The sequence below is a fragment of the Miniopterus schreibersii genome (assembly GCF_964146895.1).
Source record: "Miniopterus schreibersii genome assembly, chromosome: 1".
In the NCBI taxonomy this organism is placed as follows: domain Eukaryota; kingdom Metazoa; phylum Chordata; class Mammalia; order Chiroptera; family Miniopteridae; genus Miniopterus; species Miniopterus schreibersii.
The window spans coordinates 17,102,813-17,116,079 of record NC_138101.1 but is presented as its reverse complement, the minus strand read 5'-3'; the positions used below and the strand labels follow the sequence as shown (position 1 = coordinate 17,116,079).

Here is a 13,267-nt window from a genome sequence, read left to right as displayed (position 1 = left end):
AAGTGTTATTTTATTTTTTTATTTAACTTATATATATATCTGTCTAAACTATATGTGCCTATACACACATATATGGTATAAACTATTTTGCTTATAGTATGTACTGAGTAAAATCACAATTGTTTTACATTTATTTTGTCATTGCATTTAAGAAGTAAAATATATGAGAAAATGTTTTGTTTTGTTTTTTGTTTTTGTTCTTCTGTATAGGGGTAATAGAATTTCCATTTTACTTTGATTAAGATAAAAAGAAATAATTTAGTCTAAACAATCTGGACAAAATCCTCACTAACTTAACCCAACCAGCCTGGCTCTTCTTCTCCCTGCAGGCCCTGAGACCTTGACACCCCTTTGAGCAACATTGGAAAGTGGGACAATCCCTCTCTAACATCCCTCCAGAAATCAGCTCACTTTAGGAAAAACATTTCTCAATCAACTATCTGATGACCATTGGCCATCTCACTGCTCTTTACCCCATTCTTTCTAGTCTTGTTTATTTCTCTCTATAAAAGAAGAGCCCTTACTCTGTTTCTGAGTTCAACTTTTTCTTTTTAATGTAGATTTCACATATTAGTGATACCATGCTAGGGCTAGATCCCCAGGGGGGACATGCAGAAGGCAGTCCGATTGATGCTTTACTTTCACATGGACATTTCTCTCTCTCTCACTCTCTAAAAAATCAATAAAAAAATAAAAAAAAACCACAATAAAAATGGCTATTTTCTAGTGTGCATGAGGTTATTCTTTGAAACAAAACATTTAATGTTTTATATAGTTCAGTTTTATTAATATAAACCATCACCCCAAACATTCATAATAGACTTTTATACTCATAAATGCTTTGTGGAAATCAGGAACAGGTGGCTGAGGTCCAGATATATCAAAACCTAGCATAAGAAAAAGAAACCAACTGTGGAAAATATGTAGGCAGAAATTGTTCTTATCCTAATCCCTAGAACCAGTAGAATGTGACCTTCCATAGCCTAGAGGAGTTAAGGTAGCAGATGGAATAAAGGTTGCTAAATTGATGGACCTTAAAGTAGGGATAATATCCTAGATTATCTGGGCAGGCCCAATGTAGCCACAATGGCCTTTTCAAATGGAAGAGAAAGGCCAAAAAGGACATCAGAGTGGTCTGATGTAGAGGTCTCAGCCCACTCTTGCTGCCTTTGAGGGTGGAGAACAGGGTCCAGGAGCCAAGGCATGTGGTCAGCCTCTAGAACCTGGAAGCACAAGGAAACTCCTAGAGCCTCTAGAAAGAAATGCAGCCTTGCCCATACGTTTATCCACCAGAACTGTGAGATAATAAATTTATGTTGTCTTAAGTCACTATGTTTGTGGTAATTTGTTATGGAAGCAATAGAAAACTAATAAAGACATCTTAAAATTGGGTAAGAGATTTAACCAAGGAGACTGTAAGAGTTCAAGAATGCAAAGAAATCCAGGAAAGAGCATGAGATTGTCCAGAGAATAGAAGTGGGAGGATTGAGCCGATTTCATATATAGTTCAAAAGATAGGTTAACCTTAACTTAACCTCAACATCTAGATTCAGCTGTAAAAGGAGATCCTGCTTCTGATGCGCTTGTGACTGTTGCAATTGTTACTGTCGGTGCACTGCCTGACTTTAGACACTCATGTGTGCATTTTACTCAATTCTAGGCTTGGGTTCATGATTCTATGTTTATGCTACAGTCTAAAACCAATCTAAAAGCTGTAATTTCTCTTTGACCATGTATTCCACGAAGACCACAGTTCAGCTCATCTTCTAAAGAGTATGCTAAAAACAGAGAGGTTCGGAGGCTGGCCTAGGCATAAGCAAGGCCATACAATTTCCATGTATAATCTTCAGGAAATATCAGTTTTACTGAAAGACTTTAAGGGAATTTTTTTTTAACATTATAATTGGGCAAGCAAAACTACAGAAACCTACTTTTTTTTTTTTTTTTTATGAACATACCAATATTTATATGCCATCAGGTATTAGAAGATTGGGTGTTTTTTATGCTCACAAAGAATCACATGGCATCAGTGACATTAGTACTCTAGTCTTGATTCAGCTAGAATTTTGAATTGTCTATTTTACTGTTTGCTATAGCTAATCCTAGCCCAATAAAATGAGCTTGAAAATGGGAGACAAACAGCACCAGATTTTTTTTCACTTTATCTTTTTTATGTACCCGTGTTGTTATTTTTATTCATGATCACACATACTGATTTGTGGGATGCAAATCAGTGTAATTTAACAAAAGGGATATTGTGCAATTTCTGAGCCTTGCCATCAAGACATAGTACAGCCTGACTGGGCTTGGCTCAGAGGTTGAGCGTAGGCATAGGATCCAGGAGATGGAAGTTCGATTCCCAATCAGGGGACATGCCAGGGTTGTGGGCTCAATCCCCAGTAGGGGGCATGCAGGAGGCAGCTAAACTATTGATGTTTCTCTCTCTCTCTCTCTCTCTCTCTCTCCCTCCCCCCTTCTCCCTTCCTCTCTTTGAAATCAATAAAGATATATTTTAAAAATAAAAAAGATGTAGTACAGGTTTTATTCTACCTTTTTCAAAAATTTGCTTTGTTATCACCACATACAGAAGCCCTAACTTGCTTAATGGAGAAGAAGGTACATGGAGCAAGGCAAGTTGACTCACCTGAGGCTCTCCAGAGCAACCATCGATGACAGCAAACACCAATTTGAAGATACATGAGTGAGGCCATTTTAGATTACGGAATCCCAGTAAAGCTGTCAAAAACACAGCTGAGTGAATGTTCCTAAGGAAAACTAGCAGAAGCCCTGTCTTGCTGAGCCCAACCCAAGCTGACCTTCAGAATCCTGACCTAACAGTTACTGTTTTAAGGTTCCAAGTTTGGGGGTTGTTTTGTTACACAGCAATAGATAACTGACTGGTACAACATATTTATTACCAAATGTGCTTTTGAATCCTTGATCTCTTCTATGAGACATCAAAACCATATGAGCACACACTAAAATAAATCAATTGACCTATTAATAATTGGCTTGGAAATCTCTTTAGTCAGATCCATATGTTCATTAGAAGGATTTTCTATCTTCTGATTTATTACGAGTGACAGTTGTCATCTGTTTTTTTCTTTGTTTCAGTATTACATAACATGGGTCTCCTCAATTAGCATTCCAGCCTCAATTAGCACTTTTTTTCACTATTTTTTGAGTGCCGATCAATTTGTTGTCCATTTCTCCAGCCTTGCAATATTTCTAGCTTATTCCCAAGATCCTGCCTCAAAGCCAACCCTGCTTGTTTGGATTTTCTTGTTTTGGCACAATCCAACACCTAGGTTCTTATTTCTATATTCGTTATCTCTTGATACTTAATAAACCACTCCAAACTTAATGAGTTAAAACATACTATTTTATTTGCTCACTGTTCTGTCAGCCATTTGGGCTAGACTGAGATAGAGAGTTGTGCTGGCATTGCCTGTGTTCGCACACAAGCTCCAGCCATTTGACATTTGACTGAGGTTGGATGGGCTATAACAGCTTCCCTGGCCTACCTGGAATCTGGTGCTGGTGTGTAGGTCAAGGGGCCCTCTGCTGGAAATGCCTGATGTTGTTTCATGTGGCTTTTCACACTCCAATAGGCTATATAAGACTTTTTTTACATAGCACACTCAGAGCTGTAGTGACGGAGGGTAAAATCAGAAGCTAGATGCCATGGGCCACACTGATTATGCCATAGAGTAATGGTCAAGGCTCATTATGAGGCCAGCCCAGATTTAAAGGTGGTGGTGTAGACTGTATGATGGCCTCCCAAAAAATACATCGGTGTCCTAACAACTAGACCCTGTGAGTGTCATTAAATTAAATATAATTAACTTTAAGGTCTTGTGCTGAGACCACCCTGGATATCCCAGGCAAACCCTATATCCAAGACAAGGATCCTTATAACAGACAGAAGAGAAGACACAGACAGAGAAGAGGAGAGGCCCTGAGAGGACAGAGGCAGAGATTGGAGGTAGACAGCCACAAAGGATGCTGAGGCCTCCAGAAGTTGGGACAGTCAAAGAAACAGTCTCCTCTAGAGCCTTCAGAAGGAGTGTGGCCTTGTTGACACCTTAATCTCAGACTTCTGGCCTCCAAAACCATGGAAGAATAATTTTTTGTTGTTTTAAGTCTCCACATTTATGGTAGTTTGTTACCATGGCCACAGGGTATAGCCCGAACCTCCCGACGGGAGGTGTGAGTAGGGTTAGATGTGGAAGTGGGAGGAATCACTGCGGCTCTATTTGAAAACAATCTACCACATTTATGAAATCATTGCCCTCGCAGCTGCATTTGAAAGTCACTTTTATTAAAAATGGTAAGTTGAATGAAAGTAAGAATTTTATTCAATTAAAATAAAAGATGCCTTGCATAAAAGTAAAACATTTACAAGTTTAATTCAACATGCAAATTTATTAAAGGCTCAAATTTTCTTATTTATCAGCTGTATGATCTTCTAGGAAAAGCTTCCGTAAGAGAAGAAAATTTGCATTTTGTATTTTATAGACTAATCAGTTTTGCATAAAAAAAGCATAGCTGAAAAAAGATGGCCTTATTTTAAAAAGTTGATGATGCATTTAAATGATTGTAAAAGGTATATTTGGGCTATTAATTGAAAAATAGTTCCTTACCTCACATTAGCTATTGCATGTATATTTTTGTTTATATTTATAATGATAGTCTGTGCAGAAAAATTATTTTGCAAATTGCTTTATGAAAAAAAATAGATGTGAAAGATATTTTAACAAGATAGGTGAATTTTTTTCCAAGCAAAATTGATCATTAAAAATAATAATAATAAATGCTGGAACCATGCCCAGATGAAGCTAAATCTATAGGGAGCCAAAGAATGTGAGTGGCATAGGAAAACAAGCTTTTTGTAAACCCAGATTATTACCTGCATTAATCACCAATGAGATCTCAAAAGTATTGTCTTTTAATCATCACAAGGTGGTCAATGGAATAACATTGGAAGTTTTGTGCAGAGACAAACTCTTGGTTTTAACACTCCTGTTTGAAACAAATTTGTAAGAAGTGGAAAGGTTATTTGCAAAGACACCTTGCTCTACCCTGTCAGCACATAGAAAGTGCTGACAGTTCTTATACCCAGAGTTAAGTTCTTGTTGCTGATTTGTTTCTTTCCTATGAAGGGGGGGGACACAAAGGAATTTAAAGCCCAATTAATGGATTAAATGCAGTCTTCTCCTTTTGAGCAATGCCCCACCAAGTTGGGTAGTTTTGTGGCTATTTCCAAGGTTTAATACTCTGAGAAAACAATTTCCAAGGCAAAAACTATAAATAATTTTATAGCATAAAAAAACACAAAAAACCCATAAGGCAACAAAGCTATAAAACCATACAGGGTGGGAACTGGGTGAGGAAAAATGGTTATAGGATCTGTGGTCTGTATGGAATCCTTAATTCATTTATATGTTAGTTTAAATTACAGCTCCAATGGGAAGGTAAAGAAAGCATCACCAATTAATTTCCTCATAAAAAAGAAACAAAACATTTTGGTGATCATTGCCTTGAAGCACTCAGAAAGACTGACCAGTGGATCCAAGACACATAACACACAATTTTGCCTTTCCCTCCCCGATTCTCAACCACCCAAAATTAAATTTCCACTAATGATTTGTTCATTGGTCAATTTCTTAAGCAACACTCTTTAGTAATTACCTAATCATAATGAATGGGGAAAAAAAAATTTATTACTTGTAGTTATGTATTAATGTAAGGCTGAATTAACAAAATATGAGAACATAACAATGAAAACAACTTGCTATAATGATGTCACCTATTATAATCGCAGCCCATTTTTTTAGTTGACACTTTCAATGTAACAGTTGATCTTCCATGTACTATTAAGTAGGAAACATTCCCACTGTTTATTGATAACTTAAAATATTGTATATTAAAACAAACATCATATGGTTTTCATGAAAAACTTCAGACAGAACCATCCAGATTGCAATATTCATACAGGATATTGTGTTCCCAGATTCCTAGTGCTCGAATCCACTTACCCCTCAGCTACTTAAGTTCAAGAAACTTGAACCACACAGTTCCAATACATGTTTGTCAACACAGCTATACTGTATTTTTGTCAAACACTGTTTTGGGACACATTTCTCGTCTCACCTGCTCTACGGACAAACAATCTACTCAGAGTTTCTTTAGAATGTCATATTTATATCAACCCCAAAATTTGAGAAGAAAAAGTGTTATTAAATGACACAATTCCAGGAAGTTCATCACTTCTGAAACTCTAAGTTCTTTCCTTTAAAATTTGTCTTGACTATTTATTTATCTACTTACTCAGTGTAGTCACTATATATATTAGCAATTGGGTTAAAAACTCCTCTTTTGGACACATCCAAGGCTGACATATCCATATATGAAGCTTATCTCATCCACGCCTCTCTGTGCATCCACATGCACACTCACCTTACTAGCATTTGTAAACCAAGATGAATTTACAATGAAAGCTGTGGTTATGGGAAGCTCACTGACAACACTACAAAATCCACTCTTCCTCCTGATTTCACTTGAGAACTTCTATTACTACTTAGATTTTTAAAATTTCTTTAAAACTCTTTGGATTTGAGGCTTAACTTTTATCAGTTAATTTAACGGCCTCTTTAACCTTCATTAACTCCCAGCAGGATACTGTCATATTTTTTATGCAGTCCATGATTTTACCTAGATTATAAGTATTGTTAGTGTCTTTACATCTTTCAAAAGCTCATGTTAAAATAAGCGCTAACTCAGTCCTTCACATACTAGAAAATTCCTTATAAAAAGATTGAAAGGATTTTATGTTCTGCATTTTGATAAATAAAAGAACAGTATGTGTCATATATCAGTTTACACTTTGGCATTTTCCATTTAGTATTTTGAGAAATGTTGGAATTTTATTAATATAAAGAGGCAGGACTCAATTGGAAATGTCAAAATCATTTTTATTGAAGAGATAATCAATTCCTGGTGGCATTGTTACAAATTGCTGAAAGGTTGGTTTTTTAATTCAACATGTAATAGATTTAAGGTTTTGTGACTTTCTAAATAATACATTATTCTTAAGAATACTATCTAATCAGAGATGTGTGGATCCCCGCTGCTGTCTTCTAAAAGTATACCCCCCAAAAATAGAGAAATTGTTATTTATAGTCAAATTTCAACTTATTAGAATTGTTATCTTGTCAACATATTATTCTGTGGTTTGCTTCACATCCTTCTGGGTAAACTCTTTCTAGCATTATTAATTTCTCCACTCTCCTGAAGAACCTAGAGGTAAAAGATATAAAATTCAAGTCATCTAATATGGTTTTGACATATGCACATCTATGGTGTGCCTGGCACTTAATGAGTGGATAAAATAAGTGTGATTATTAATCATTATTTTCCATATGTTTCCACACTAGCTGTACAAATAGTTAGGATTTATCTATTTTCAGATAATTGAATATTTACACAATGAAGGATCGCTTGATTCTTACGGATACTTAAATGAAGTTCCATATATTTGGCTCATTTGTTTCATGTGTTGACATGACACAAACACCAATCCATTTCCTTGCAATAGACATCGTTACACAGTTCTAAAAATAAATCACATTAGTAAAAGTCAAAGGAATGCTGGCACTTTGACCTGATGCTTTCATTTTATGAGTTTTCAGTATTTCCTTGATAAATGTAAAGGCTTGCTAAGTGAACTACTGTAGGATAAAAAAAAAAAAAAAATCACAAAATTCATTTTGCTTATATTTTTAAATTCAAATATCTCCCTCAAACAATTTGTTTGTTCAGTTGTTTCATAAATATTTATGGCTTGCCTACCATGGGTCAAGCACTCTTTGAGGGACTACAGATCCACAGTCAACCAAACCCAAATCATTGTTCTAATGGATTTTACACTCGGGTGTGTTGGAGGAAGGAAGTATCAGATAGAGAAATTAGATATGTGAATAACTTGATAAGGTTTCAGTTGTTGATATAAAATAAGGCCTGGTGAGGGAGATAGTGGCACCTGGGTGAGTGTTGCTAATTGATATAGGATGTCAGGGGAGGGAGGGCTCTCTGATAAGGTGACATTTCAGCAGAGGTTAAAATAAGGAAGAGAATGAGCCCTGCAGATAATCCTGTCAAAGAGCATTCCAGGCGCAGCTGGCACAGTCAAGCAAAGGAAAAAAAATTAGATACTGGTTTCATTTGCAAGGAATAATAAGAGGACAGTGTGCCTAAAGTGTTTTATTTTTTTATTGCCAGTTTAGAATTTAATGTAATGATGCTTTATATCTAAGAACATTCAAAAATTTACCAAGCGTTTTTTATATTATATTGTCGATTCACACTACATACTTACAATAGCATTGGAAATTATTGCCCCAGAATTATAAGGGGAGAAACCAAAGTCTAAAGATTTTAAGGACCCTACCTCAATTCTTACAACTGCTAAGGGCCAAGATAGAACTAGAATCAAAATCTCCTGATTTCTGGATTATTCTCCTCCCTTTTATTTTATATTTTGCATCAAAGTTAGATTGAACTGGGACTTGATTAATACTCAGTCTAAATGATTGAGAATCTGGAAGCAAAACCTGGAACAAAATTTCTATTTGAAAGTGAATACCTTGAAACAACCACAGTGACCATCTGCTAAAATCTTTACATTTTAGAGAGGGAGAAACTGAGGCCAAGGGATACATAGTACTATTTATAAGGCACTTGGATTCAAAATTGTCTTTCCCCTATGAGGTAGCATATTCATTGATCTTAGATAAAAAATATTATCAACTGTCATTCAATAGTTAATTGATGTGAAACAGTGAAATTATTTGAGTCTAAATACCTAGGATATATCGAAATGCTTATTTAACATTCCTCTGAACATACTACATGCCATCCTTCTATTCACCCTTTATTCCTTCCATGCCCTTTACCTAAAATACATTTACACTCTCTCCGCCCATGAACGTGTGCCTGTTGTTGAGATGTCACCCATGGTTCCACTCTGCAACCGTATCTGTCTCACGTAGCTCAGAGCACCCTTAATGCTCGCAGCCGGTTGCCACTCCTTATGCTCTTTTTATTGTCAGTTAACATCTAAATGTGTCTGTCCTAACATCCCCAAACAATAGAAATGATCAACTTTTATGGGCTTTTTGTATTTCTAGTCTCTTGACACACACACACACACACACACACACATACATATACGTGTGCATAATGCATTTGTATACATGATAATCACTAAGCAAAAATGGATGATTTTGATGTAATGATAAAAAAAGGATTTCAACTAGAATGACTGATCATACAAAATGTATGCTTCCTATGTTTTCTTCACTGTCCAGAATCTTATAATTTTAGTGTCCATTTTAAGTTAAACTTGTAAATTTAGTGCTCAGATTAAGCCAAATATTTATTAATCTCTCTTTGGGACTATGGGGGTTGGAGGGAGGAAAGAAATTTAAAAGTATAAGCCTTTTATACAAACACTTTTTTTTCAAATCATTTCTCAGATACTAAAGTAATACATAAATACATTATTATTTTTTTAATTTATTTTTTAAATGGGTAAGATGTTAAATTTTATGTTTGTGCATTTTACCATAGTAAAAAAATTGGTCCATGTCTTCATGTATTAAAATTTCTTTTTCCAGGAATTTCTTGGTGCTTGATGAGTTTTGTGTTACTATTTCAAGTAGAAATCTCAAACTCATGCATCTCTTAAAAATTTGAGTCAGAAGTTATATGTGTCTCAGGCATAAGTAGTTTAAGCTTTTTTTCAAAGCTTTTTTTCTCTGCCCCCCTCCGCCTCTCCCTCCCCACTCTCCCCAGCAATCTCCACACTGTTGTCTGTATCCATTCATTTTTTTCTCTTTTTTTCTTTTTTGCTCAACCCCCATCACACACCCATTCCCCCAACCCCTCCTCCAGCAACAGTTGTCAGACTGTTGTATCTGTGAGTCTGTCTCTCTTTCCCTTGTTAGTTCATTTTGTTCAATAGATTCCACATATGAGTGAAGTCACACGGTACTTGCCTTTCACTGACTGGCTTGTTTCACTTAGCATAATGCTTTCCAGATCCATCCACGCTGTCGCAAAGGGTAAGATTTCCTTCTTTTTTACTGCCCAGTAGTATTCCATTGTGTAAATGTACCACAGCTTTTTTATTCACCATTCTACTGACGGGACTTGAGTATTTGAAGTAAATGTTTTCTTTGTCTCCCATTGGAATCCCAGACTTCTCCCCAGTCCTCTACCCTTGGCCCTGCTCCACATGAGTTAGTTGAGTATTGTTCCAGAAATGTTTCTGCACTGACACACATATTCATACATCCACAGATACAGTCTTAAATTTTGGTTTGTGATAGATAGATGATAGATGGTAGATAGGCAGGTAGATAGATATAGATTTCTATGTATAATGTTTATATTATATCACTGTTACGTAATTTTCTGCAACCTCTTGTTTTTGCACACTATCTCTTAGAAATATTTTATGCTCCTATATTCCAATTTACATAATTCTTTTTAAATACCACACAATATTCTGCAGTAGGGAATACTACAGTGAGTGTATTTAGTCAGTCTTTTAAAGAAAAAACTTAGGATGTTTCAAGGACTTTCTTTATAGTAAGAATCAGAGAATTTTTCTCCTTGAAACTCTCTGGAAAAGCCCTTATTAGTGAGCTAAGTCTTAACGGTTCCTTTACCCATTGGACCCTTAGTCTTCCTAATTATGTCTCAAGGGTTTAATAACCTAAGCAGACAGAGGGAAATCAGTTTCATACTTATTCCAAAAACTTTTTAAGAAACAGAAACTTAACATTGCTTTATACATTCAGGGCAAATCAACACTTAAACTAGATTTTTTTTTAGAAATAAGAAATGAGCAACATAACCTAACCCAAGAATTTTACTATGGAAAATAAAATTTCTAATAGATTATGTAAGGGTCAAGCTGATAATTCAAAACACAAATGAAATGAAAAAAATGTGAAAAAAATAGCACTCATACAGTCATGTTTTCTGATAATCACTGAATTATAGGGAGATAATAATTCATCTTTTATTGAAGAGACTCCTCTTGACTTAAGTAATGCAGTACATGGGAATGACTAGAGACTCGGGTATTCAGATAAACAAAAGTATTTGGGTTTTAAGTATGGATACAAAAGGTGCATATTCAAGGACAAATACTAAGTTTAATATTGCCAAGGTACATTATAGGAAAGGAAGGCTACCAAGAAATAGCTCTGGATCTGTTTGCAGGGATAAGTTTTTACAACGTAGCTTGTTGAGTGACAGAAATCTGAGACCATGGTTATCTCCTGCCTCAGTCATGGCCCTGAGCGAGACAGCACCACACATGAAGCACTAAATGAAGAAGAAACCAAGAGATAAAGCAGAGCACTCACTAAACTTGGTGTTTCAAAAGACACATGAAACCAGGGAAACAAAAGTTCTATCCTGAGAAAATAGCATGGAGTCTAGAATAGGGATGGAACTTGGGCAGGTTATAATATAGCAGGGTAATCTTCATCAAGAGTTTCTAATTCCTACATAAATTTATGGCTCAAGATAGTGATCTAGAAACAGAGAATCATTCAGCCAATTGAATAAAATGAAATATAATACATAAAATGTAATTTTCAATAGAGCTACAATGAAGAGAGAGAGAGAGAGTGTTGGAGGCAAAAACAAAGCCCTGGAGAAATTATGAACCAAATAGCTTCATTCTTGCTCCTTTACTATGGTGGACAAGCTATAAGTCAAGACTTTAAATTATAAAGGCATCTCAGATATGCTTGCCTCAGTGTCTAAGTGGTGCAAAATGAATAACAATATTTGAAATACACTGGGCAAAAATATAACCATTAGTTATCTCATGTAATCTATTGACAGTGCCACAACACACATCTTTGTTATAGTATAATATAGTTGACTTTACATTATTGGTAATAAGCCTGGTTTGTGCTAGATTAAAATAATAATGTTAATAAACATTGTTTGAACACTTACTATGTGTTGGGCAATACACTAGGCATTGCACATAGATTTACTCATTTAATCATTGCAACAACCACATGAGGAGCTGTTATTAACCCCCATTAGATGAAAAAAAAAATGTAGATAGAAGGAAAAACAAGGGAGAAGACAAGGGAGAGAAAGAAAGCTAGAGACTCAGAAAAACATGAAGACTTATGATCAAAGGTCCATGAAAGCTGAAACAATTTTTTTTTTTTGGCTCTTCCTTCAAGGCTGATACATTCCAAGATGGTTGTCCCACTTTTAAACTGCCCATAAAATACATCACCGTATAGAAATTGAATTAATTTAGTTCTAGGAAAACTCCCATTTAGAGGCTTTTACTAAAAAGTGAGTCAACTATTGATTTCTGGAAATAAATATCCAGGTCACAGAAGGAGTAACCAATGATTGATACGATATTTGTCAAAGCATATTCATGAAAATCACTGAGCTTTGTCAAAGCACTAGGCTGCTTTTAGCTGATGAGCACCTCACTGAGCGCCTCCCATTTCTCCGATAATATTTAAGCTCCATTTAAAGAAATAAGGGTCTGAACCAAGATCCAAGGGCTTCTTGAAATGATGGCATTTTGCAATCTGATATTTAGGTTCTATGTGCAAGTGGAGTTTTCTGAAATTAAGGCGATAAGCTACTGCTTTATGTTTAGAAGAAGAAAAACGTTTACTAGAAATATTTTCCAAGATTCCTAACTGAAAATCATTGCCCTGACTTTCCTTTATCTTTTACATTTTGTGTAAAGAAAGGCTACGGTTGCACTTTCTATGAAAAGGTAAATTTAAGCCAATGACGTATGCTTTACCTACATACAGTTTTCTTTCCTTTTTTGAACAATGCAAACAGTAGATATTCTAAATTCTAAATAGATGTTTGGTAATAATTTTGTCAGCAAATTATTCTAAAATGTACTATTCTTTCAGAGGAGATGCTCTTTTGTGCAATATGAAGAGATTTGAACCATCGTAACTCTGCAATCAAAAGACATTAAAACATAACGTGATGCGGAAAATGGGAGTTTTAAGCCAAAACATTTGGAGAATTGGCTTTCCATTGTGGTGTAAAAATAGCTCTTAGGTTTAGGGCTCGCTTTCACCGGACTCCTTTCTTTTTTGTTATATCCCTTACTCTAACTTCAAAAGTTCTGTCATCTGCTTGGCTTTTTTATTTTTAAAACTTGCTGCTAGAGCAGTTTTACTCT

The 13,267-nt window shown here is 35.4% G+C and overlaps 1 protein-coding gene across 1 annotated transcript in view; it reads right to left on the bottom strand.

Moving 5' to 3' along the window:
* Nucleotides 1–7,232: 7,232 nt before the first annotated feature.
* PCDH7 (protocadherin 7) overlaps nt 7,233–13,267 on the bottom strand; it is a 449,878-nt gene continuing 443,843 nt past the window's right edge. Inside the window, exon 3 of the mRNA XM_081131373.1 lies at nt 7,233–7,299. Within this exon, the coding sequence (XP_080987499.1) occupies nt 7,274–7,299 (26 nt within the window). The 3' untranslated portion in view covers nt 7,233–7,273. The remainder of the gene's footprint in view (nt 7,300–13,267) is intronic.